Here is a 27,305-nt window from a genome sequence, read left to right as displayed (position 1 = left end):
GGAAGGCAGACTGCGATCTAGGCCTGGAGAGCCATGGGATTTAATTCAGGTTTGCAAATGAGATTCGCCAGCAGACAATGACCTCACGTCAAGGAAACACCAAATATTCCGATCAATTTGCTGTATGAAATATCTTCCAACAGTCAGGGGAAAAAAAAAAAAGGAACATCTCCATTTTCCCCACAACTGGTCCAATCTAATGTGTGCTTTAAGGAGACAGGGAACCACATCAAAGGAGATTTCACTCCATGCAAAAGGGCACACCCATGGCAAAGGATATAACGGGATAGAAACATACTCACAGGTAGACTTCAGCAAGAAGTTGCACATTGCTGGTAACAGCAGCGGAGACCACAGAACGCAGGCACCTTCCAACACAGAGAATGTCAAAACTGAAGCCTGCCATACTCAAAACCAAATTGTATCACACATCTCTACTGTAGTTGTCATGTTCTGTCCTGGAACGAGGGGATAACTTACTGCCCTGACCCCCAGCACAGACAACACCACTCAAACAATTGTGCTGGGCTGACCTTGGGCAGCCACCAGGTACCCACCAAGCCACTCTCCCTTCCCTCAGCAAGGCAGAGGAAGAAAACACCATGAAGCAACTCGTAGGTTGAGATAAAGACAGGGAGCTCGCTCTCTAGTTACACTCACAAGCAAAACAGACTTATCTTAGGGAAGATTAAATTAATTTATTGCCCAGTAACAGAGTAGGAGAATAAAAACTACAAGCAAACTAAAGACACCTCATCTCCAGGCTCAATTTCAGTCCCAATTCTTTTGCCTCCTCCCTCCCTGAGCAGCACAGAGGAATGAAGAATGGATGTTGCAGTCAGCTCGTAACACCTCATCCCTGCCATTCCTTCTTCTCCTGCTCCATGCGGGTTACCTCCTGTGGGGTGCAGCCCTTCACAAACTGCTCCAGCGTGAACTTCTCACAGGCTGTAGCCCTTCACAGCTGCTCCAGCATGAGTCCCCCAAGGCTGTAGTTCCCGCCATGAAACCCAGTCCCACGTGGGCTTTCTGTGGGCTACAGTTTCTGCCAGAAGTGCTCCTGTGTGGGCTCTCCACAGGCCAGATGCACCTGCTCCAACATGGGGTCCTCCATGGGCTGCAGCGTGGTTATCTGATGCACTGTGCTCCTCCACGCGCTGCTCGGGGACAGCCTGCACCAGCACCTGGAGCATCTCCTCTCCTTCTTCACTGACCTTGGCGTCTGCAGGGCTGTCTCTTCTCTGCCAGCTGCTGCAGAGTGGCACAGCAGTGTTTTGGTTTGATTTTTTAAAGCCTTTAAACATCACGGAGGCACAAGCAGAATCACCCATTAGCTCATCTTTGGCCACTGGGGGGTTCCCTTTCCATGCAGGTTGGAACCAGCTCTAATCACGATGGGGCAGCTCCTGAACTCTTCTCAAAGATACCACCCCAGCAGCCCCCCGCTACCAAAACCTTGCCACAAACTGAATACAACATTAAAATGCAAAACCTTAAGTTAAGGCTAAGAGTTTCAGTTTAAAGACGAGAGAGTTCCAGTTTCGAGAGAAGAAACGGCAAATCAAGTTTGTAAAATATTTAATAGAGCAGTTTCCCAGCAGACTCCTGACCAGAATCATAACCAGACTTCTAAAAAGTATATATATTTTTAGATCTGAAAATTTGTCTTTATTTTTTATTTTTTTTACAAAATGGATTCCAGGAAGTTTAAAAGGCAATATCATAGAGGACTTAGGCGCAGAAATCAGGTGTAGTCATTCAAAGCATTCAAGTAGGAATATGGTAATATAAATATTTGAAAAGCATCTTTTATCATAAATGTTCAAAACAAAATGTATAACTCATTCCAAACTAAAAATTGAGCTTTATAGCACATATTTCCCTGAACAGAAAAAATAAGTAACTTTTGAAATATTTCTAAAGGCCTGAAAGCTTTTTCCTTGGTTAGTTACATTAGAAGACTTGCCTTTAATTAAATTACTTCCTTTCCAAATATGGAAAGTATTACATCAGTCCACTGTTAAAACAGACAATATGTTGCAAATTAATTCTGGTATAATATGTTCCAACAAAGCCTAGTGTATAAAGGTGCTGAGGTGGCTTTGAGTTTAGTAGTCATCTCCTCGGCTGACAACCTCTTTGCACGTTGGGCGCAGCAGTATAGTGTGCTCAAACTGCGCTGTGTACGAGCCTTTGATGTCGCACAGGGGAGGATATGGATCCACTATACCCAAGTCGCACAGGTTCTTCAGTGCCATTAGGTATTTGCTCTCTCCCAGGCGATCTAGCCATCTGCGGCAGAAGGCAAGAGTACCAAAGTTTTCATTGATAACATTTAGCAAGTGTTTCGCCCTTGGGAGCCTAGGGGAAAACAAAGAAGAACATGGTTGAGAAAAAAGGGGCATCACCAACAAGCATTCACCACAGAAATAAATAAAACACTGATTAAAAAATAGTTCAGGTTCCAAAGTGTGTTAGGACTGCGCAGTCCTGGGATGTTTTTCCACACCAACCAGACATTCTGTTCACAAACGAAAGTGCGTTTTCCTACTGAGAAAAGACATCCTTCAAAACAAGCCTGAAAGCTGCCAAGCACACTGGCCAACCATACCAAACAGAGGAAGTTCCATTGTGAACATATCGCCATCTCACTACCCAGGCAAGATGAAACGCAATGGCAGGAATTCATCTCTTAAATATTTAAGGATGTCTTTGTTGTTTTGTTTTTTAAAGAGAAAAGCAGAACTCCTCCCCATCCAAGCTGGTTAATATTCTGAACTGATTTGGTAGTAAGCTCAGTGGTTTAAAATTCCCAAGTTTTCTTTTTGAAGTCAAATACTTGGTAAGTTTTTCACTCCTATTTCTTACAATATATGAATGTCAACATTAGACATTTATAGATAGACTAAGAAATAAACTCATGTCCAAACATCACTGTTTTTTTTTTCCAACCACTGTGTTAAGTGTATTCCCACCCCTCTTTTTTCATATTATTAGATTGTTCTATGGAGACAGAAGTATCTGGAATAGCATCTCAGCCTGCTATGTTTCGAACCGTAACAGTCTTCAGTTCAGAAAATGTCACAGTCCTAGAAATGCTAAAACACTTACGTTTTTAGTGAAAACTGGAAAACCATGTGCCATTTAATTTTATAGCAATACACCAAGCCTGAAATTTAAAAACCACAAGATACCTACCCAAACAAAACAAGTGACCTGAATAGCTCAGTATATTCTGGGGACAACACTAAGACAAAGATTATGGCACAAAACCACAATAAAGATTTTTTTTTTTGTCTATACATCTTATATAGACCGATACACCACCGAGGTCTATATATCATTATAAGGACCAAAATTCCTGAAGATCATGTCTTCTCCATTTTCAGGTATGTTAGAATAGTTCAGTGCTTTTCCAGATTTACAATCTGAGCTCAGGTGCTCGTTTCAGAGCACATTTCATAACAAGAACATTCCCAACAATACCCTTTGAATCCTTTGAAAGCATTATTAACTAGTGAAGGAACTCTATCTTATCAAATCTGAACCCAAAGAGGGTGGCAGGTATAGCACAATATACTGAACAGCAACAACAAAAAAAATTCCAACCTTATTGGCACGTGCCCAACATCAAAGTTCTTCATATAATGAGAACACTCCATGTCATCGTGAACAACACCCTTCCCTGTGCTACCAAAGGTTTCTATAGCATATACTTCACCTTCCTAAGAAAGAAGGAAAAAAAGGAACATGTTAATATAAATGAAATAAGCAACACCAGGCCATTCTGATACAACCATATCAGTGTTACAAGCTATGATTACAAGTAATTAAATGCAAATAGATTCAATCACCAAACCAATTTAGAGGAAAAAAAAAAATCAGTAAGGACACTTAACATGATAAATTTACAGAACTCCAAATAATCATCTGTTTTTATTAATACCATCTTATTTGTTTCAAGCCATAGATATCAGCATGTTTCTAGTCACAATTTGTCAAGTCATTGCAGCTGGAACGTTGTTGAAGCATGTACCATAGCTATGAAACTATACTGCTGCACTATATTTGTTGAGTGGGAGCAATTCTCCTTTGCTACTCAGATAGCAGTCCTAAGAAATGTGTAGTTTAGACATAGCAAATAGAAGGTGATTACAAAGAATTGCTGCATTGAGGAACTTTCTGCTCAATTTCTGCAAGAATTTTCTGGTAGCAGCTGCTAGTATAAACCCTTAACCTGCTCAATTCCATTCCACAAGATGGATTTCTTCAACAAATGAAGGTGATTTACATCTGCAAGGGCATTACCAAAATTCTAGCCAAGAACATGCTGAAATGCCATTACATAAACTCCCTTCTGCCAAATGCATTCACATATCCTTATTTGCAGGACTGTGAAAGGCACACAAACAGGATAGTGCATCAAACAACTGTTGTTTTTTTTTTTTCCCCAATTTATTAGACCACTTTGAAAATAAGAAGCCATATGAGAAAGAATAACAAGAGGCTTCAAATTAAATACAAACTCCTAAAGATATCACTGAACACTCAACTGATCTAATAAAAACAAAGACAACCTACTCCAAGTGTCACCAAAAAAAATTCACACCCACTTTTTCAGAATAAAGACTGTCAGAGGCTGTATTCCTCTCTGTCACAAAAAACCTCCCTGGGTTGCAGCTGATACTATACTTAGCACAGTACAGTAAGAGCCTGGCTATGCTCCACATCCTTCACTGGCAAAACTCACCGTCTTTAGTGGTGTCAGACTGTGTCCTAAGTAACCTCCAGAAGCTGAAGAAATTAAAAAATATCTTCTCCCCAGTGTCTGGATATGCAATTAAAGCAGCCTTAAAGCTCTGAAATCTTTAAGTAAGATTTTCTTAAAGAACACAAGTTTTATACTACTGATACACTGATGATGGATGATATGCAAGACCTAGCCATTCATAAAGCTAAAACAAGAAGGGCATGATACAAACAAGGGCTGTTTCCTCCTTGTCTTCCCAGTATTCTTTGCCCTTTCTGCACACTCTTAGAAGCAAGACAACAGATGAAAATACATTTTTCTGCTCACAACATTAAACTAAAATTATGTAACTTTTGGGCAATGAGAGCAAGCCTATCTCAAAAAAAACCAATGCTGTCCAGCCCATACTTGCTCCCATTAAGCTTATACAAGTCTTGTTTACTCTGACAGGCTTACTACTGATCATTGCTTATCGGTGGTAAGGCTTAGAATTAAATTAAAAGCTTCTTATTGCATTACCAATCTTTTAAATCAGCTTTCTCATCTTGTTAGAACAGAAGCTTACATCAAAACAGTGGATAAATCTGAAATTATGCATCTTTCTACTGTCTTTTTAATTTCTATGGCTTGCTGCATCGTGTACAACAATCCCTCTTCCTCGATCCAAAACCCTATTCAAACAGCACCTTTCACCTAACCTCTCACATTAACTAAAATATGCTCAACTATTTCACATCTGCAAAGGAAAATACACCGGAAGCTTTTCAAGACAGATATTGTATTTAGCTGTATTTGAAAAGTCATCCATAGCTACAACACTGCAGAAATATTTCCCAAGAATTACCTAGCAAGTGAAAATTGTTAATTTTGTCTTTTTTACAGAGCAGACTAGGAAAAAGTGAGTGACCAGCACATCCAAATAGTTTCCGTGCAGCCTCTGGTCTCTCAGGTTCACCCCAGTCCGAGTTCCTGTCCTTATCCCTGCTCCTAAGTGCAACATTCCAACTAACACACACACAGAAATAAACACGCAAAAGTTTCCGTAAGTTTCAAGTTTTCCTCTACAGTTATCAGCCACCAGGATCACGAATATGACCCATTAGGGCCACGCAGGAAATACTTGTTCTTGAAATGACAGTTGGGAAACTTCACCAAAAAATTTACAAACTACTTACCTCCATTCTCGTGGCTTCTCCTCCTTTCACAATGGGCACGGTTTTTCCAGCATGTATCCTGTACGGCCCAATTGAGTGTCCATTCAAATTACGAATTGGTTTCACTTTTGAAGGAAAACATTAGTATTACAGGCAGCTCCTTAACTAAATGCTAAACCCTTCAATGCAATTTGATTTATTAGCCCGTATTAAAACTACAGCAGTGCCCCAGCGTATTGCATAGGAACTAAATGCAAAACTATCCATACATCTTGTACAGATTCCAGCCACGTAAGACTGATTACAGCACACAAAGCTATTATTAAAGACTAGCAACTTCAACAACAATAAGGAAAGCTATTAATAAGCCAGACAGCAGGTATCACATTATTTGTATATTTTGAAAGTTTCTTATCCCTCATCTTATCTATTAAAGACACACTACTTGGAAGGACAAGCGAAGAACATTCCTTTAAAGTCCAACAAACCAGAGAGAAACATGTATTTATGCAAGTTACGCATACCATGCTTCTAGTACAGAGGTCTTTTCACTATGATACAAACAAATCAGTATTTATACAAACATATATACATAGTAAAGAAAAGAACCTGCCTTGGTATGTTTTGCCATCAATTTCAACTTCATAGGACTCCATAACTTCTTGTATGGCCTCCCCCACATCACAGAGACGTACATCTATTCCTGCACACTGAAAATGAAGTGCAAATGTAAGTGGAAAAATACCTGCAAAGCTCACTGTAAAAGACTCTGTAGACAATTTGCATAACGATCATACCTTTATTCCAGTATTAGTGGCATCCTTTACAGCTTGTAATAGTCTGTCATATTTTGGATTGAATGTGACTGTAAAAGCACAGTCAATAATACGACCTGAAATCAGAAGTTAATTAGTTTCACGGTTTCTGCACTGAAAAATATTTTCAAAAAATATAATTCAAATGAAGAACTAACCACTAATATGTGTCCCAAAATCTATTTTGCAAATATCATCATACTGCAGCACTGTTGGATCTCCTGCGTTGGGAGTGTAGTGGGCAGCACAATTGTTCAGAGAGCACCCAGTAGGAAATGCAAGGCCTGCGTTTAAGCCATTTTCCTTTATCAGCTTACGTGAGCAGTCTTCAAGTTTTTCACTAAAGAGCACAGGGGAAGGAGAAGAAAAAAAAAAAAAGAGATAACGGTGTCATTATTTCTTTTGATGACTTTAAATAAAATACAGCAAGAACACCACCTCAGAAAAATAGTCTTCATTTGAAATCTTTAAGTACTTCTATGCTAATTAGAAAGAGACCCTAGACTGGAAAACAAGCACAGTCATTATCTTCAATTCTGTGTTGTTTTTTCTACTTTTTCGTGGGCAACATCAAGCACTTCACTACTGTTTTTAATCTAAATTGAAAAGATGCATCTTTTATAAGCTACATTTACCCTGTTCTTCCAGAGTAAGTTATTAAATTAAAGTTTGCCCAAACTGAATGCCCTACTTTTTTTCCTTAAAGTTATATCCTGGTAACTGTTACAGGAGCAGTAATATAGTCTTCTCATTCATTAAAAAAATCTGATTAAAGAAGGGCTGTATGTTAGTTTAACTTAAGGAATAACTGCAATAAAAATACAACCTTACAAGACTAGCACTTGTCCTTGGTTTTTGGCTACTCTCAAGTTTTTGGCCACTGGAAGGCTACAGATGGCTGTCCATCAGTGCATGCCCCTACAGTCACTGTGAATGATGCAAACTGCAACTCGCATCAGTGCAGCATGTTCTGATTTCATTTAAGAGAGCTATTCACTCAGTGCAGTCTGGAAAAAGAAAAGAGCTTATTTTAATAGGCAAGTCCCCACAGCCTTAAGTATTCTAGGAAGAAAAGTCATGTTTTGAGAAAATTATTGCTTATAACTAAAATAGTCAAGCTACGTACTCAACATGACAGATTTGTTTCAGCCAGAGAACTGATTACTAAGGCAGCTGTCTGTCTTTTGCTTTCCCTGACGGCATATTATTTCCTTCCACTTCCCCTCACAGAGTTATCTTGGGGCTCAGCTCTGATAAGCTTTCTTACTATCTTTCTTGTCAACACAGTCCTCTGCTGTATCAGGCTGGAAGCACCTGTATTTGGAAGCTAAACCCTCCTGGATTTGTGCAATACTCAGCAGACATTCACTCCAGATAAACCAAAAGATAGAGAAAGCAATAGTTGTAAGAGTCAGGAGAATCTGTCCAGGCATATTAGTTCTTTAAGCTTTACCTTAACCAAACTCATGTTTATTTTAACCAATTTGTTCAGTTATTTCTTAGAAACTGAGAATAACACAAGCAGTGTTGTTGCGTTCCTTCAGAAACATTAGTCAGGGAAGATGAAATACAGACGAAATCCTACTGCCCTGGACTGCATCTATGCCTGTGCAGTTTCTGTACCTCCCAGCCACAGACTGCACCTGCTGTGCTTGTCCACGTAACATTTCTCTTACAATTTTGACAAAGCGAGAAAAGCTACCGCTATTGCTGCTTCTCTGCACTGCTGCAGAACTTGCATGCACGAGTAGCAAGGGCAGAGAATAGTAAAATCAAGCTCAAAGTAACTGAGCTGTTTGGCATTCAGTATGATCTCAGGCCCTGTAAAGCTATGAATCTGCTGTAAGAGGAAACTTGAAGTTAACTAGGGATACTGTTTGCATGCTTCAAACCGAAACCTCCAAAACACTCATGACACAGTCAATCAGGCACACAAAATTGAAACTAAATCCCCCCCCCCCATGCTGGAGAAAGAAGAAAAATCAGTAGCAGAAGTCTTTGAGAAGATCTATGTCCTCACCAGATTTCTATCATCGTCATTCCAGGTTTTATCCAGCTCATAACATATTTCCTCACTTGTCTGTGTGCCTCTGCAGCCTCCCGAAAATCATTCCAGATTTCCTCACTGGCTTGGTCTAGTGCTTTCTTTTCTTCACTGGTTATTCTCCAAGCTGCAGTTCGCCTTCAAAATAAAGCATGTCATCAAAAGTTATTGCAACTATAACCACAGTAGAAGTTATAATTTCTGTCTAAACTGCAAAGCATTTATTAACCAGTCAGGCCTACATTCTAAGTCAACAGAAGACATCATTTATACATTTTTCAGAATAAAGGAAGCCTATAAAAATTAATCAGCACCGCATCCTGGCACCGGTGAAAGGTGTTAACCCTGCAGCCAAAAAAATTCATTATGCATACATGTAAGGTTAACTCAGTTATACTGCAAACCAAATTATTCTCTTTACATTTTTGAAAGCCTTACCATCCAACCTTCCAACCTTCCCCAAAGCCCAAAGTAATATTCTTGAACGATGCATGCTGCTCTCTAAAGAGACAGGACAGGCCTATAAAGTTCGTACCAACGTGCTCAATTGTACCTTGAGCTTAGCAGAACAACTCACTGCAACACGCTCTGCTCAGGCAAGAGGTTTCTTACTTGTGTGATTTTACTTCCATTCTAGCAGTGCTCAGAGAAGAATCCTGGCACAGAAGCTGCTTGCCCAGAAACCGTCACGAATGCAGACAACAAGCTCCTTCAAAATTTAAAAGCCTGCATTTTCAGCAGTGTTTTTGCCCAGCCTCAGAATACTTATGTAACTATACTTCATGCAGTGCATGGTAACTGTGATACCTGCCAGGAAGCTACTTTCAGGATTTGCTGGACTGTGAATTAATGTTTGTTACAGGAAAATACCGTTATCCTGGAACTTGGTCTCTTTGATAGGTTCACAGAACAAATACAAGAATAATTTTGAATACTACACTAAATATAAAATACGTTTTGAGTATTTTTTTGTTCTGCAAGAGACCTTACAACCACAGTTCCAAGAGGAAAAAATAAAGTAATTTAAGCACTCTATCAACTGTCAGAACCTAATTAAAGGACTACTTCACTGCCTATGAAAGAGATAACCTTCAAATAGCGAAGCTGAAGCCCTGTAATGACAAAGAAAATCCCAACAACGACCCAAAGACCTTTGTACACCTTGTGCAGGAGGAGTACTACTAAAACCAGTAAGCATCTGCACATCCTCGTGGCCAAGTCATAAAGGAAAAACAATGGAGGATAAGACAGGCCAAAGATGCTGAACTATGCCAAAGCTTCTGAAATGTGAAATCAACTTTTACCTTTGTAGGAGTTACAGTAAATGGGGTTATATCAGCCTGGCAGCCAGTCACTAGTGGGGTTCCTCCACAGAGCTCCATTTCAGGGCCAGCTCTCTTCTGTGTTCCCATCAATGACTTACAGACAAGACTAAGCAAGTTTGTGAATAACGCTAAATTGGGAGGAGCTGCTGACTCCTTTCAGGGCAGAGGCCACAGAGAGATCTCAACAAATTCAAGGGCTGGGTGATCACCAGCTACATGAAGTTTAACCAGAGCAAGTGCTGGATTGTGTACCTGGGAAGGGGCAACCCTGGATATACATACATGAGGGGGGATTGGAAGCTGGGGAGCAGCCCCATGGAAATGGGTCTGGGGGCTTTGGTTGACAAGAAGTTGACTGTAAAGCAAGAGCAGTGCAAGGGGAGAAATTCCACGCTCACTGTTCTGAGCAGTCTTCTTGCTCAAATGAGCACTGTACACAATGCCCTTAACTCACAGGACTTGCCTTAAAACTCATAAATTCCACCGAAACAAGGCAACAGGCTGCAACACCTGAGTCTGCAAGCTGCACTTCGAAACTGGGCTACAGCCAGCACCGCAGTCATGTCACACGAGATAGAAAAGGCACACTGCAGAAAAACGATAGGGAAGCGGACCCAAGGGCCCTTCCCAGCTGCCCCGGATTCCAGCAGGGAACACCCTCCGGTAGCAAGAGCTGCTGCCAGCCCGGGCAGCTGCCCTGCCAACAGCCGTGGCCTTCAGTGCAAACTCCAGCACACTGGCAGGAAACTGTTCTCACTCTATCAGACTCTATTTCAGCAGACAGTCACTTTGTGCATGACAACTCGGGGACAAAGCAACCTTTGCAGTTAAAGGCATTTTATCAGACCCAAAGTATTTTGCTGCCAAATGGCCATCTGGGAGCTTAGGAAAGGAGGCTACTAGAAATACTGCTCGGGCCGAAGCACTTCAGGACACATGAAGGTGAGAGGCAAAAACAAAACAAGAAAAGATCAATTGAACAGACAAAGGTCTCACCTCAAATATCCCAACAGTTAACAGGCACAGGAGTAGGTAACAAGCTTTTCTGAGGAGTTTCCTTCTTAATGTGCTGGCTACCACATAAACCAGCTTAAGAAGTTCACCTCCTGCTCCAAGCTGTTCCTGCCTTTCACTCCAGTTCACAGCCCCCAGTTTTCACTAGTACAACTTTTTCTAGGATTGTGCTGTAAAGCAGATTTTAGTGATCAAAGATCCGAATCCTACAAAAGGATTCCCCCAAATTATTTTAACCCAGATAATAGCATAGAGATAGAAACAAACAAGTAGGGACAAGAATTTCTTACACCAGCTTTACCAAATCATGAAAAACTGCTCATAGCTTTCCTGCCCTTCATGTAGCCATTTCAATTCAGGCATCTTTAACAAAAATGCAAGCCTTCAAATAGAACTCGATATCCGAGATATAAAAACATCAAAGCTCTTAGACTGTTGCCTATAAAAAAAAATTGATTCTCTGCTATTGTTTCCCCTGAAAATTGAACAATACCCATTTTTAGTTCAGCTTCCTGCACAAAATCCAGAATTCTAGGTTGATGAGAACGTATGTGATATGAAGAGTTAAGAGTAGAAGCACAGACCTTTTCTGAAATCAAAGACAAAACCTGACTGACCTCAGCATGAACAGTAGAAGCGGCACTAAGATGCCACACCAATATAAAATAAATATTATTCAGAGTAGGAAATAAATTAGTGTTTATGTCAGCCGCTAATTTAAGTAACTGCTTATGCTAGGAAATGCTGAAGTAGCACCATTAAGATTTTAATATTTACATTAGGAATGAAACTAAGCAAATTTAAGCGAATTATATAAAAAAAAAAAACAATTCAGGTTCCTTAGAAGAATATATTCTTTCACTCTCAGAAGAACATTTTGAGTACAGAAAAGATGCTCCACTTACATCCTGCTAGAAAAGCTTCTTTCAAATGAATAGTAGCAAACCCAAAGCTAAACGTTTAATCTTCAACAGCTGGCTAAGGAACTGAGGTGTAAAAATCGTATGTCATTTGTTACAAAGCTATGAACATGCTTGCAGTGTTTATAATCTAATTTCCTGAAGTACTTAAACGATGCCCTTCTGAATGTGACATATGCATACACAGACAAACACTAAACTCTTAGGCATGAAAAGAGTCATTCCTGGATCAGCCCTTCAGAACTACCCTGTGAAAGCCCTACCATTAGCACGTGAGCACAAGTGCATACAAAGAAGGCAGTCATTTATAAATAAATACGAATATACCTTGTGATCAAACTGCAGTCATTAGAGAGAAGAAAGGCTTCCTCAAAAAGATGTTTTAATTTCTTGGAAGTGAAACCGTATTATCTGTCAGTACCTGAACACAATTTATAGGATGTACTGGACTCTGAACTACACTGCATACTCTATAAAAAATGGGCAATGGCTTTAAACAACTAGTAAGTGTTTCAAATTACTTTTTGAAAAAACACTCACTGAAAAATAACATTTACATTTTGGAAAGCATTGTTTAACTACTGCCCTCCCATTTGTACTTGTGTTTCCAGAGTTTTGATCCAAAGTTTCCTGGGAAGTTTGTAAAATCTTATTTGTTCTTTTCATTCAGACTTTCATGCATTTCAAGCTGATCTCCTTCCCCCACCCTCCATACAGATAAAAAGTGACCTTCCTCAACACTTTCCATAGGAAAAGTCAGGAAGCTCGCTAAGGCTGGTTGGTATATTCTATTTCCTAACAAAGCATAAGGCAACGGTAGCACCCTCTTAAATTGTAAGGATGCAGATACCTGTTCTCGTACACCACTACAAGGTTTGGCTCATTTAGTGAAATTGCACATTGTTCCCATGCCACTATGAAATGTAAAAGACAGGGCAGGTTATAACACCTACATATTCATACAAAGACAAGCAAAGTGCAGAATATGCCACTTAGGCTTTTAAATTCAGCTCTCACTAAACTCTCTCCTACTCTGTGACTGACGTGTCCCTACAAAGAAAAAAAAACAAACAGTGGACGAACTTATTAGGCTGCCTTTTCCTCTTTAGTTTAACCACAGATGCAGTTGGGGACTACAATTATTAGTTTCCATTATCTCAAACAGCCACATGAAAACTTACAAGAAACTATTTGTTATAAATGAGTCTTCTCCTTTACTCATTCCAATAATTTCAAGGAAAAATATTGTTACATTTTAAGAATATTTTTCCCCCCTCCCATTTTTGAAAATAAAGTATAGAGGTCTATGCATAGAGGAAACAATTATAAGGAATAAATTATATTAACGACAAAATGCTAATCAGTGACATAAGAATAGAAGTCCGGGGAACAGTGAGCTGGTATCATGCAAATTCACTGCTGCTTATCTGTCACCACCTTTCTTTAAGAGCTTAAAAATGGAAGGTACAGAGGCCAATGAAATGACTACAGGGCAACACATGCAGATCTTCCCTCTTTGTAGTGCACAGCAAAGACAAGAGAGTTCCACACAAGTGGGATGAATGTAGGAACTAGTTTCAGGTGCCTGTTTGTGCAAACCAGAGCTGGAAATGCATATGAAAAACAGCCCTGTTTAAAAAGTGTTTTCACTAATCATCCGACAACCACTGAAACTCCCTTCTACACCAAACCTACAGTTAGCAATTTGATGCGTGGAAAGCAAGACTAATAATAATAAAAAAAAATAATTAAAAAAAATCAGTAAAAGTTCACAAGTAGGAAGAAAACTATTAAGTGTTGGAGTACTTAGACATCTATACAGATGATCTGGTGGTTTTATAAAAAGGAGTATTTTGTTATGTTTCTTTTATTCCTTTAACATGATCTGGGACATTTCATTTTTATCTATTTCAAATAGCCACAAAACATGTCCCATAAATTCATTTAATCAGGGAAACAAAAAGGAAAACTGGTAGGAAGAATCCTGTAAATGAGGGACTTGACTTTGAGTTGGATCAAATCACTGAAACAAGATTTCCCTTTTAAGCACTGACTTATAAAGCAAAAAAGACCCATGAAGTTTTTTTTTGTTTTGTTTATGGCTATTAATATAAATTAATTTCATTAATTCTAACAATAAAAGAATATTTTCCTGGCAGTTTTTCACCTGGCACATCACTTAGTACCTGCCAAGAGTCCATCTTTATTATTCACTTCTCCTGAATCCCCCAGGATTGGGAGCATTATTTAGCTAAAAAAGAAATAAAATAAAAAAAAGCACCAGAAGTTTAGCCATTCTCCTAGTCAGTTAACAACAGATTTATTCACACTCCACAACTGCCACCTAAGAGTCTCTATACAGTTTCTTCTTCCTCTGGAGTTCTCCTTTTTATTTCTTCAGTAACAGGGGAGAGAGGGAAAAAAGAAATGAAGAAAAAAAACCAAGCTCATCTGTCATACTAGGGATACGCTAGAAAGATGCAGTTATTTTATGATCAAAATCTCTCTCCAACCTCTACCCTTAGAAAAGTCTCTTGCAAAACTATTTGTGTTCAGAAACTTTCACCTCAAGTCTTTGCTACTGGTGAAGAGTCACTACGAAGAAAAGCAGTTAAAATCATGCTCTACACTTCAGTTAGTTCTTTCGACTCTACAAGAAAGCAAACTACAGAAGTTACTAAAATATGAACTTCCTTCTGGCACACAATGTAAGAAATTCTCCCCTAAAACTGCTGCATAACTATCTCACATCTCACTAAATTTCAAACCTTCTCACAACTCTAATTTATACTACATTTTTCTTTCAAGCGGTCTACTGATATCCTGTTGGTCCCTTGGTCTTAGGGTTCCCTGCTTCATGGTGATTCTGCTCATAAAGGCCATACTTCAATTAAAAGAGCAGGGATGGAAGAACAGTTCTGGCCAGCAGACCTCCATTCAATAAGTTGTTGGATGATCCAATTAAAAAAAAAAAAAAAAAAGGCACATTCCAACTCAATTTTAAATTTGTTCATTTAGTTCCACATTAAACCTTTGCAATTCAACACATCTAGATGACGGTATTTACTTTTTACACTTAAAGCACTCACCCATCTTGCGTTGGTGGATATTCACATTCTTCTCCCTTTGGGTAGATGTTGCTGGGAAATAGCTCACATATTGGAATAGAAGGTGGATCCGTCTGGACCTTAGCTGTTGAGTACAATTTTTAGAAGTTTTACACACAGTACAGTGGAAAGTCTCTTATTTCAACCTTGAAAGTTAGACAACACAAGTTATTTAAGATCTCCCTTCTAGAATTTGAGCTTCTACCCAGAAGACATCCCATCACGATGCCCTCATATGACTTCATTTAGCCAGTGCTCAAGGTGGCATTCAGGAATATCAGAAAGAAAACTCAGCCAAACAGTCTACAGACCCAAACCACATCCCAAAATTTGTTCCAATTCTCTAGCACAGCACTTACACAGACTTAACCAAAAATTTATGCAAAGTCTATATTTATTTTTGTGCTTGATACCTACGTCCTTTCTTCTTTTTCTTCTTCTTCTTCTTTTTCCCTGTTGCTCCATCTCCTTCACCCTCTCCATCTACAGAAAACAACGTGATGAACATCAAACAACTTTAAAGAAACAAACAATTTTGAATGGCATGCAAAAGCATCTCAACAATCTGGAAACATCTCTTTCACAGCAAAACTTAATGGATTTAAAATATCCAGAAGCTGCCGCCAAACCATTAGCATTTTCAGTCCCTGCACTAAGCACAAATGTAAGAAAATACTTCCAGGAGTTGACAACTTGAGCACACCGCCAATCATGGGAAGAGTTCTCAGAGAGTCCTACTTCAAACACCACTATTCTCAATTCACCCAAAATGATGCCTGGGGTGGGGGATGGCATCAGAGAGAACTATTTTAGACACCACAGCTAACAAAGAGTTAGGGACCAATACTTCAAACACATCTTCCAGTGCTTTAGCTACAGGAACTTACTGTACAGCACAACAAAAAGCAGTAGCAAGTACAGATGACAACTCTTGAGTCAGAAAGAATTCAGTCTGGAGATAACAGGAAAAGTCACAACCAGCACCGAGTTGAAAGCACCGATTGTGCATGCAAGCACCAAGAATCAGTCAAACCATATTACATTCACATTTGGGAGTTAACAACAACCCCGTGGACCTCACGTTTGCTACATCTGATGCTTAGTTACTTCATACACAAAGAAGTACTTATCGAACGTGACGGTATCTGACTAAACATTCTGGACCTACCCACAAGTTTATTTCAAAATGGTTAAGTGGTAGTCACCTACACTGAGAACATTTATTTAAGGGGAAAAGTAAAATTGAAAGTCCTTCTGGAGTCAATCAACTCAAAACGTTACTATTTTTAATGCATTTATACAGAAACTCACATTTTCTCATTTATTAAAAAACAAAACTGACCAGCTTTCCCCGTCACTAGATGTCAAGCCTCTCGTGATAGTCAGCGTCACCGAAATATTTACGTGGTAGTGACTGCTGTAATCCTGCAGATGGGGAAAATCTCAAAAAACGTGTCTACGCTCAGCCTTTTTTTTTTTTTTTTTTAAAGTTAAAAAAAAAAAATGAAGGCATAAATACTTTATGACTACAATGCAGTCCAGCCTAACAGATTCTCCATTAGGCAGTATTTCATATGCAGCTGACAATACTTAACAGTGCATATGTTCTTTGTTTATAATGTGGTACATTTGCCACATTTCTTTCGACCTTGAGCTCTGCTCAAACCAAGAAATGAATTAGACGTAACTCTAGTTTAATCAGTGATTTTTTTTTTTTTGATCCTTAGGCCTAAACTGCACAAACAAAATAAAACATTTCTTTCTTAAATGTTATCACTGTTGCTATTTGCTTATCATGGCTTTTTCATACACCACTGCACACGAATCTGTCATTTGCAAGCAAAATCTACTGGGCCTATGCTTTCACGTCCTTGAAGATTGCTGCAGAATAACTGTGCTGCCAGAAACATAACTACCGCATCTGACTAATACCCTGTTTGTCGTCAGGTTGTTTAGCTGGTATCGAAAAAAAACCTTCACCAGAAAAGCAATTTAAGATCGTTGTGAAACTGAAGCCCATCCTTATGCTATTGTGGTATAGATATTTAATAACTTACCCCACCACTATGCATAAATGTTATCTATTCACTACAACGGAAATCTGAAAAGCACTTCCTAATTGCTCACAGATTTCAAAAAGCACGTAGGCTAATTTCTGAGGCCACTCTGTCATGGATTTTTTTTTTTTTTTTTTTAAAGAGGGTGGTTATTTTATTGGTTTTGGTCTAATGTCTTAAGGAACACCTCTACAACTACGCTATTACTACAACTACACTATTAAGATGTCAAGTTGTGATTACCAGTACAGGCAAGAACATGCAGTCGTCTTCAAAAAAAAAAAAAAAAGGGGGGAAGGGGGGAGCGGAGGGAGAATTTCCCCCCATCTTAAGAAATATTATTCTTTTTCTAAAAATATATCCAAGTCTAATGTGGAAAATAGGAAACTATTATTTCAGTGACAGCATCACTTCACGTTTGCAGTTTTAAAATGCTTTCTAATACTGTAATACGAATTGATAATACTGTAGAAAGCATAAAGAAAATAATATTTGTTGAAAGAACATTGTATTTAATCTACTAATAACAATATTTCCCCAAGATGTAGCCATAACAATATTAATCTAAGAATTCTTTCCACTGTATGAAATTTTCACTATCTTCCTCAATACTGCCTACTTGAGTATTAAAGCACAAATCGTATTATCTTTCAATGTTGTAACCTGAAATACAGCATGGAAGAAATAATCCATCAGAATATACTTCTCAGCAAAATTAGTTATATAAAACTGAAGGCTATATATAGTTTAATATGTTTGGTATAGTCACAATTTTATAAATGCCAACACTTTTCTCTCAGAAGAAGTTTCTGCACCTGCTTTATTCAATTAAATTCTGGAATGCGGAATCCCACCAACAATCTACTAATTAGATTTCTGAGCATGATACAGAACATTTTAGGGTGCTGAGACAACTTTTAATGCCGATTCAAAAGAAGGAAACTAAAAAAATAACTAGAGAAATGTATTTTCTTAAAAGTCCATTTCTATTTAACACTGCCCATCGAAATGAAGAAAACACAGCGTTTTTTATTATCCGATATTCCCGCAGAAAGGTGCATACAGCCTGGATTTCAATACCATACACTTCAAAGTTATTTGTCTTTAACATCACCGGTGTAGCATTGGCTACACACAAAGTGCACGCCTTGCCTGTGCATTAATCTCTCCCCAGTTCAGTTCTAATGAAAAAAATCAGGATTTCGGACAATGTGTCAAGTCACCAGTAAAGATTCTGAGACATTAAAGTGCTCTCTTGCAATTTTCTATTTTTTGTTCTAAACCAAGAAAGATAATTTTGGAACATAACTTTACGTTGCCCATGGTAATGCAAATAAGAGCAATTTATAGTTTGCCTTATCTTAACGTTTCTCTGTGGTAATAAGATCCTTAAAAACAAGATGCTTTAACAACACTTGTGATCACTTAAACTTGTATATGCATGCAAGACAGCTAAATTGCTGCAAGAAATTAAGAAGTGTATATATAGCTGCACCTCATTTTTCCCAAACACAACACAGAGCTCTGTAGATGTGTTAAAATGGAAGTCCAGGTAAAGGCTGAACCTGGAAGCGTCACGTGAAAAAGAAGTTACACTTGCCTTCATCATCATCATCCTTGTCTTTGTCCTCCAGTGTTTGCTTATCCAATTGTTTTGCTACATCATCGAGGGCACCTTCCACTTCTTTATCCGTTTCTTGTCCTGTTTGTGAAATTAAAATACAGCTTACGGTACAATCACAGCTCTAAGTCAGAAGGTATTTTCTAAATATTTTTAGAAATATCCCAAATATTTTCTAAAATAGCGTGCTGTACTCACCCTACGGATACCAGAACACAGGGATTCATTTTTTTAGAGCAGACCCAGCGTGTAAGAAGACCGTAGGGCCCGACAGGGGCTGTTCCTGAGACCCGTGCACGAAGGGCACCTCACCCCCACAACCCCCACGCTCCTTACCGTCCCCTGCCAGCACTCCACGCCTGCTGGCGCAGCCCCAGCCCGAGCCCCGGCCTGCCTTGGCGAGATAAAGCGGGCGGGAGGCTCCCAAACGCCCGAGCATGGCGAGCCGCCGGCCTGCGGGCACAGCCCCGGGGCCCCCCCAAGCCCCGCGGCTCCCCCCGGGCCGGTTCTCCCCGGTCCCCCCGGCCCCTGCCCGGTGCGAGGCCGCCGGCCGGGGCTCGGCTCGTCGCGCCGCCCGTACCCGCGGGCCCGGCCCTGCCCTTCTTCTTCTTCTTGCGCTTCTTCCTGGCGCCATCGTCCGCGCCGAGCCCCGCCGCGCCGCCCTCGGCGCCCTCCTTGTCGCCGTGCTCCGGCGGCAGCTCGCCGTTCAGGTGCTGCTCCGCCTCGGCCGCCCGCCCCGCGGCCGCCATCTCGCCGCGGCCGCACCGCCTCCCGCACACGCCGCGAGCGCCCAGCGGCGGGGCCGGGCCTCCGCTCTATGGCGGCCGCGGCGCACGCCGGGAAGGCTGCAGGCCGCCGCCGGGAGGCGAGGAGGAAGAGGAGGAGGAAGAGTGCGGGGAGGCCCCTTCCCCTTCCTCTTCCTCCTCCTCCTCCTCTTCCTCCTCCTCTTCCTCCTCCCCGCGCACCGCCCTCGGCTCCTTCGGCGTGAGGCAGCCGCCGGCGGCCCCGTGGGTCCGGGGGAGCGCGGCCCCGCCGGGCCCCCCTTGGCCTCCCGCCCGCCCTCCTCAGCACGTACCTCCTCGGGAAATGCAATAAAAAAGGAAAAGCAAAGCGCTGAAAGCATAGCTTCAATAGGAACAACTCCACGGAGGGGTTTCACAGCGTTCGTAGAGTAAAAGGCCAAACGTACTAAGTATGCCACGTGAGAGGGAACTCGTACAGAAAATGTATAAATAAATAAACTTGTTCCAAATCCCACACATCAAAACAAGGAAAATTCTAATACGCAGTAAAGGGCACTGCCCTGACCCATAGCCAGCAGGACCTAAGATGCTAAAAAAAAAAAAAAAAAAAAAAAAAAAAAAAACAAGGAAAAATACCCATATTACCAGCATTCACTAATGGCTCATTAAATCAGCATAATTCTCCTGACAGGTTTTCAACTGATAGAACCAAGCTCGCCAAAAATACATTTATTTATTTTTTCTTTCTTCTATTGCTTTAGCTGTATTTATAGTGGGTAGTATAACATAGTGTCACGATAATTTATAACACATAAAGGTCATAAATGGGCCATATCCTGCACAGATGTGGTTTAAAAGGCTTTTGCATCCAGATCTGTGCTTGGGAATAGCAGAAGCCCCTTGCTGAGGCACAAATTCTCCCCCCTCGGCCTTGCTGTGACCGTCTGTTTGCCTCCACTTTTCCCTCACTGCTTCCAAAGATGAAGCTAAAGCTCTAGTGCTGACCAGATGAACACCATCCTGGGCTGTGCAGGGGTCACAGCAGCATGTTCTCTGCTGCTTTTGCTTGTGAGAGCACTCAAACGTGGACGCCTGCAGCTGGGCACAAGGAGTTATTGAAAAGTTATTTAACATTTTGCTGCTGCTTTGCTGTTCTGTTGTCCCCACTTCAGTCAGATTTAATGTGGTCTGAGGCTGATGAAGAGAGCCATCGAGGTTTGGATTGGGTGTTAGGAAAAGGCTCTTCACCGAGAGGGTGGTTGAAACTGGAACAGGCTCCCCAGGGAAGTGGTCACAGCACTGAACCAGTCTCATAAATACCGGGCTGTTCCTCTTACCCCTTGCTATATCCCCTTTGGTGCTTCTGTCAGCTGGAGAGAATACTAGTCTGTGTTCATGGTCTGTTTGCTTTGGTACTTGCCAAAATAGAAGAGTCATCAGGACATGGATTTTGTTGATTATAGAACCAAAGTCACAGATAAAGGTGGTCACGAAGTCTACAGAATCCCAGGGAATTCATTAGACAAGCTGACCAGAGATAGATAAAGGTAAAATAGAGCAGGTGAGAGCACATCTCATGCAGAGACTACAGATGTGACATCCAGAAGTAAGGACATCAGAGGAAAAATGTTCATTAAAGCTTTGGGGCAACAAGCACAACATTTTTATTTTTTAGTGTGATCAGCTGAATTAATGGAGCCAGGTTTCCGGGGCATTGTTTCACTCCTCCCCAGAATGACTCCAGCACCATTCATAATCACTGCGATACCCCAGCGGAGCGAGGGATGGATTGTGCTGTAGTGGTGCAGGTGCTGTGGGCTGCTGGCTGCTGCCAGAGTTTGTCTGAGCGGCAGGATTCAAGGTGTCTCTCTGCAGCTTGACTGCATACACTGGGTGCTGTGGCTGGACCCAGAAGCACTCCACTGTGTGCATTAGGCCTGGAGAGAAGAGGGTGTGTTGGACAGAGTAAAACACCTTCCAGGCTATGCAGTGTCCAGTCCCAGAGTTAGCGCGGTGCTCTCTGTACCAGAGAGTACAGATAGCCAGCAGGATAATTGCATGACAACCAATATGCAAAAACGGGAATGCTGTATGAAAAAAAAAAATGGCAACTTGCAGTTGGACTGGCTGCATCAACAACTGTGTGCATTAGCAAGAACAGACTGACAGCTGGACAACACGTTCCCCACCTGGCTGCTTCTGAGAGAACCTGGTCTCTTAGAAGCCAGGAGAGAGCACCGTATCTTGTCGTGCCCTTACCAGTTCAGAAATTTTTCGCCTTCCATTACTGCCAGTCAGCTGATCCTAACATTTAATATGCTTTATATCAATGAATGCTACATTTTCCAGTTTCATTCTATACCAGCCAGCATGATAGGAAGACAATATCAGACAGGTTGTAGGCCAGAGGAGGTGCATGAAAAGTAGTTTTAGCTGGAGAAATATACTGATTTTTTCGTTTGTTTGTTTTGTTTTCTCACAGTAGCTATTCATTTTTATTTTTTAGCCAGGCAGGCAGGCAGTGGGTGGGGAATCAAGGGAAGGGCTGAGTGCAGTCCAAAACCTGTGGTAACTAAGCAGCAGGAGTTGAAACGTGGTCCTGAAAGGTAACACAGAGGCTCAACTCCTATTCCTTTTCTCCCAGAGAAGCACCCATTGCACCATTTTCCTAGCAAAAGAAGTTACAATCTTCAGGAAAAGGCTTCTTTTGGAGTACGTTATATTTTCCTTTGTTGTTTATTTGTTGTTGTTGTTTTCCAAGCTGTAGTATGTGTATGTCAAGAAATGGCATGGAATAGAGTGGGGGAGTTGGTTGTCTCTGACAGCTGCAGGTTAATCCTGGAAGGAGGGGGAGGCAGGAGGATTTAGGCACTAAGTGGCCTGCATCAGTCCCAAGAAGAGTTGAAACGTGTGTGATGATTGTTTTTCTGTTCATATTTCTGGGGCCAAAGCCATTATTTATGTGTTTACAACACTTTAATACTCTTCTTCCCAGCTTAGGGCAAAAACTCATAGTCCTTACTCAACTCTAAAAATGCACTGAAGTCAATGGGACAATCTTTCTGACTCAGGGTTTAATATCAGGCTTAAAGGCTGGATGGAAGGAAAGAAAAATGTTTCTTGAATGAGAGCAAAAAAACTTGTAAACTCTAGAAGGCAAACTACTGCCTCCTCACCAGTTGCTGAAGGCAGTTGTACTTCCTCTGCCATCATTCCTAGCATTTACTGTGGGAATGACAGCTGTCACCAATGTTTTCCTTAGCATGAGCAGGATAAAGAAACTCCTTAATTCTGAAACCACTCCTCTCAAAACCTAGATGAAGTATCTCAGTCACAGTTAAATGTGGCAAAAGCAGATGAATAATTCCCATTTAACACTGCTCATTGTGGAGTTCTTTTACATCCCATGGCGATTTCAATTTTTTCCATCAGTTTGATTACCGCCTTTTTTTCCATCAGTTTGATTACAGTCTGTCAGCCATAATCCAAACATCCTGGCATGCAACAGATAGTGTCACAACATCAATGTCCTTCAGAGGACAGCTTTTCAAAGGATGCAATGAGTGCTTCTGAAGAGAAGCAAATTTCATCTGCCTTACTCCTTAAAGCTACCTTGAGAATCCCAGACTTGTTTGTGCACTCAGACTCAGACCATGACTTAGCACATGCTCTTCAGTTTGCATGAATAGATGGAAGTATGCTGTGAAATACAAAAATAAGTCAGTTTATTGTCTCCTCTGAAGCTCATTTTTTAAAAAAATGCTTATAAATGACAGGTTTCACATGAACAGAACAATCTGTTGCCTGGACCTGTGCTTCCAAAAGATTTATTAAATTTCTGTAATAAGGAGCTATTGCCTTAGGTATGTAGACAGATATGTGTGCTAGGTTGTGCTACAGTGAGGTGTGCCCTGGCAGCAGATCTCTGTGCCTTTGTACAATTTTGGTAGAGGATGGAAAGTTGCACAGAGAAAGAGGTCACTACAGTGGCATCTTTGAAATCCATTTTTATATTTATGATAGAGTCATAAAAAAACTTTTTTGAATAAAAGCATATTTGATGACAGTCACTGGGTCATACCTCCAGACAAAAGCAGTCTTCTTTTTCAGATAACAAATTAACTGAGACCTATGAAGTAACAGTAGGCCATAGCTCGTGAAGACACCGGTTTGGAGTGGTGTGAATCTAAATAACCAAAAACTGATACTTGGTTCTTCAGTTTTGTAATCAACTTCTTATGATTTAATCCCCTGACCTATGACTGTATTCCCATTCATACAGTGTTTTTTCCAATAATATTGGAAGCAGATTTTCAAGGCCTCACATAGAAAATAATGGCTTAGCTTCACTGTTAGTGTAAAAAAAACATAAGCACTTTATTTCTCACAGCCTGCTGACATAACTATCTTCCTGTGGGGTGCTCCACCCCTACCTCACCTAGGAAGTAATGGAACCAATACTTAGAGCAGCAGCACTGGAGGCAGGACCTGTATATTTCTTTGACTAGGTATTTTCTATCATTTCTAGGATATTCTTCTACTTCCCTCCTCCCCTTCATACATCCTCCAAAGTTAAAATGGAAACACTCATTTTATTGTGGATGAAAGATAGAACGAAAGAGAGGGGCAAGCAGATACCAGAACTGTCCTCATATTTCAGTGTGCTCACTATACATCCTCACCCTGTAAGCTTTACTCCCAGGTGTTGTGCCAGTAGTGGTGGGAAGTTTCTGCCCACTAGTTTTTCGGGGAAGACACGGACAGGAGTCCTGAGGTAGATGTGGTCAGGGCAGACTGGGATGGATGAGGAAGGTGTGTTACTAGAGGTAACTGCTATGCAGTGAGAGCAAAGGGGGGCAAGTAGGAAGGTAACAGTGTCCTATAAGTACCCCTAATTCCCTGAGATTTGATATCTAATGTTCATTTCTGCTGCCAACAATTCACAAGTTTAATATATTTAACATACACATATGGAACAATTAGCTAAGAATACCACATAATGGCCTTGTTCTATTGTTTTGCAATGGCCTGGACAACACATTGCTGGGTGCAGAGTTCTGCAGATTTCATTAAGTTCATATGTCCTGACTAAAGTAGTATGAGCCCTTGTCCACAGCATTCCTCAGGGTTGTGGCTCCCTTGGATAACTGGGTTTTAAATTCATGTTTCATCACACTTACTCTAAAGTGCTCTTTTTGTTCCAACAAGGATGTAAAGAAACAGGGATGACAGAGGTGGAATCCTCTTAAGTTGACATAAAAAATACTGTTAGGTAATCACCACTGCTGGTTTGCTAGCAAGTACATTACTACCTACATTTTCAAGTTGTATTATGTCTTACCAGCTTTTTAGCCTTTTTATTATTGATACTTCATGACTTCTCAGAAACCACTTCAGAACATTAGTTTTTTGTCTGTCTGTGTGCAATTGCTGGCTAAAGCATAGCAAGGTGACGAGAGTTAGAGAAGGATTAGAAGGAACTGATGGTGTTTATAACCTATTTCATACACAGGCTTCTAAAAGTCTGTAAGGAGAAAATAATGAAAAAAAAAAAAAGGCATGGAAAAAATGTATTAAAAATTATCTTCTTTTTCCTGTACGGTGTGAGCTTAGAAATTTTAAAGATCCAATGAAACCCTGGTATTTAAGAGAAGAGAATAGAAGTTGAGCAGCTAGCAAGAAAATTTTACTTGGAGAGTGATATTCCCAGAAATAGCAAAAGAACAAAGATACTGGACTTTGTTTTCATTGAGCTCTGTGCCCTTGAATGGCCATGTCACTTTTTTGACAGCCCTTTGCTAAAGCCATGAGCATCTAAGACTGTAGACAACACTGGTTTTGTAAGAAGCAATATGTTTTATTAGCTATCTTCCAAAAAGTTTTTTTTTTTTTTTTTTTTTTTTCCAGTTATGAAAACTGAACTGAGAAAAAACACAGCCTCTGCCTTCATACCTTGCTTTGCCTAGCTTGCTTTTGAAATTCAGATTTCAAAAATGTACTTCAGGCTGTTTTATTCCATGAACACATTTGTATGCAGTCCACCACAATAGTGAAAGAAGCTACTATTGAAACTGGAGGGGGTAACCATGTGGCTATAGCTAAGTCTGTGTGTGTTTAGAGGCCTGAGGACTAAGACATTTTGTAAACTTCCTTTGTGTTTCACATTTTAAAACTGCTAAAGCTTGTTAATAGATTTTCCACATTGGCAATCCTTTAATTAGCTGCTACAGTTTCAAATAAAGGTGGTCCTCACATAACCATGGAAGATCTGAGTTACTAAATTGGACAACAAAATAAAATAGGGTACATAGAATCAGCAGTTACTGAAAAAGACTCCTTTAGACATTCAAAGTTTCATTACATCTAAAAGCTAAATGTCTACTCTGTGTCACATCTAAGCAAGCGAAGTCTTGTATTTATTTGATTTTCATCTTACTAGGGTAAGAAAAAAACATTTTACGTAGGAGAGAGGAAATCAATCACCGTGTTACATTACACTGCATTTCAGCAGGCACAGTCCTAAGCATACACTGTCAGTGCAGATGCTCCCTGGTGATGGCTGCACTAAATTACCTCGTGCTGCTGTGCAGGTATTTCTGAGCTTGATTAAGGAGTGCCTTCCTTGGGAGGAAATGTAGCTCGGTGTCAACTGCCAAAGGGACACTGGCAGCCTGTCCACATATGTTTGAGGCAGCAAAACTATCAGGTCTGTGTTTTCTGTGTTCTTTAGCTGTTACTGCTCTCACTGGATGATACAGCTGTGTTTTCTCCTCAGCCTGACTAAAAGCAGGAATCCCATCTGTACAAGGACATACAGAAAGGCAAGAAGATGGCTTCTTAAATGATGATACACGAAAAGAAAAATATCCAGTCTTGTGTCAAATATCTTGTCATTTTCTCTGTAAAACTTGTAAAGAGGACTCCAAGCCAAAGATCTCCCAAGCATCTCAGATCCCACGGACAGATAAGGACTCACCACTGAACATGTTAAATAAGTCTGTAGCTGCCAACATGTTACAGGAACTTGGTAGAAGTTGCAGCTCCTTGCTAGGTATGAGATTGGTTTCCCAAAGGGACTTGTGAAAGTGCTATCCTACAGCTGGAGAGAACTCACTGAGCGGGCTGATCACTGTGAATGGCACCAGAAGTCACTAGCATATCAAACGGTGAGATCCAGGAGAAGCCAAGCCTCAGAGGAGGGTGAAAGTGGTGCTCTGGTGTCCAAATGTAAGGAGTGTGAAATCACTGCCATAAGAAAAGAATGATAGAAGAAAAGTTTTGCTCTGCCAGCCTGCACTACAAAGGCAAAAAGAAATCCTGAGACAGCACTAAACATGCCTTTAGGAAGTGAAGGTAATACAGTGCTGCGTAAATGTGCTATGTTGTAATGTTTGGCCTCAAAAGGAGAAAAGTGCTTTCTGTTAAGACTACACTCTCTATTGGCTGGGTAGACCAATGTGCTTCAGTTTATAGGTTGATATACTGCAGTTCTCTGCAAAGCATTGTTTTAGGACATGATGAAATAGCTTTGCAGCTGAAGCAAGAGGTACAAACACTTAGAAGAACAAAGCTGGTGAAACTGGGCAACGTTTCAAATCATTTATCAAAGCATTTTTAGTCTCCTCTTTCAAGGTGAGTGATAGAGTCATAACGTATTGCACCAGCGAAGAACATTTGCATCCAGAGTATTTCATTCAGCAAGTGTCAGTGATTCTCAGTGCAGAATCTTAGGTCAGGGACAAGCCTGTTCCATCT

General features: G+C 40.6%; 1 protein-coding gene across 1 annotated transcript; it reads right to left on the bottom strand.

The window, feature by feature from the left end:
- Positions 1-1,561: 1,561 nt before the first annotated feature.
- On the bottom strand, positions 1,562-19,675 carry METAP2 (methionyl aminopeptidase 2). The gene is made up of 11 exons (XM_084532410.1): positions 19,388-19,675; positions 18,787-18,888; positions 15,547-15,612; positions 15,112-15,214; positions 8,740-8,901; positions 6,878-7,059; positions 6,702-6,796; positions 6,518-6,614; positions 5,926-6,029; positions 3,610-3,725; positions 1,562-2,361 (listed from the first exon to the last, which is right to left on the bottom strand). The coding sequence occupies exons 1-11, from the start codon at positions 19,554-19,556 to the stop codon at positions 2,109-2,111; spliced, it is 1,449 nt and encodes a 482-aa protein (XP_084388536.1). The 5' UTR covers positions 19,557-19,675; the 3' UTR covers positions 1,562-2,108.
- Between the last annotated feature and the right edge of the window lie 7,630 nt (positions 19,676-27,305).

Source organism: Aythya ferina, assembly GCF_964211825.1.
Source record: "Aythya ferina genome assembly, chromosome: 1".
NCBI classification, from domain to species: Eukaryota; Metazoa; Chordata; class Aves; order Anseriformes; family Anatidae; genus Aythya; species Aythya ferina.
This window is presented reverse-complemented; position numbering and strand designations above follow the sequence as displayed.

Excerpts from the sequence above, each read along its gene's own strand:
- METAP2 (XM_084532410.1), bottom strand. The coding sequence starts at position 19,556 with ATGGCGGCCGCGGGGCGGGCGGCCGAGGCGGAGCAGCACCTGAACGGC. Across the intron at positions 15,613-18,786 it reads CAAGGATGATGATGATGAAG|ATGGAGAGGGTGAAGGAGAT; the intron begins GCAAGTGTAACT and ends TGTTTTCTGTAG. Across the intron at positions 6,615-6,701 it reads CCACTAATACTGGAATAAAG|TGTGCAGGAATAGATGTACG; the intron begins GTATGATCGTTA and ends CTTCATTTTCAG.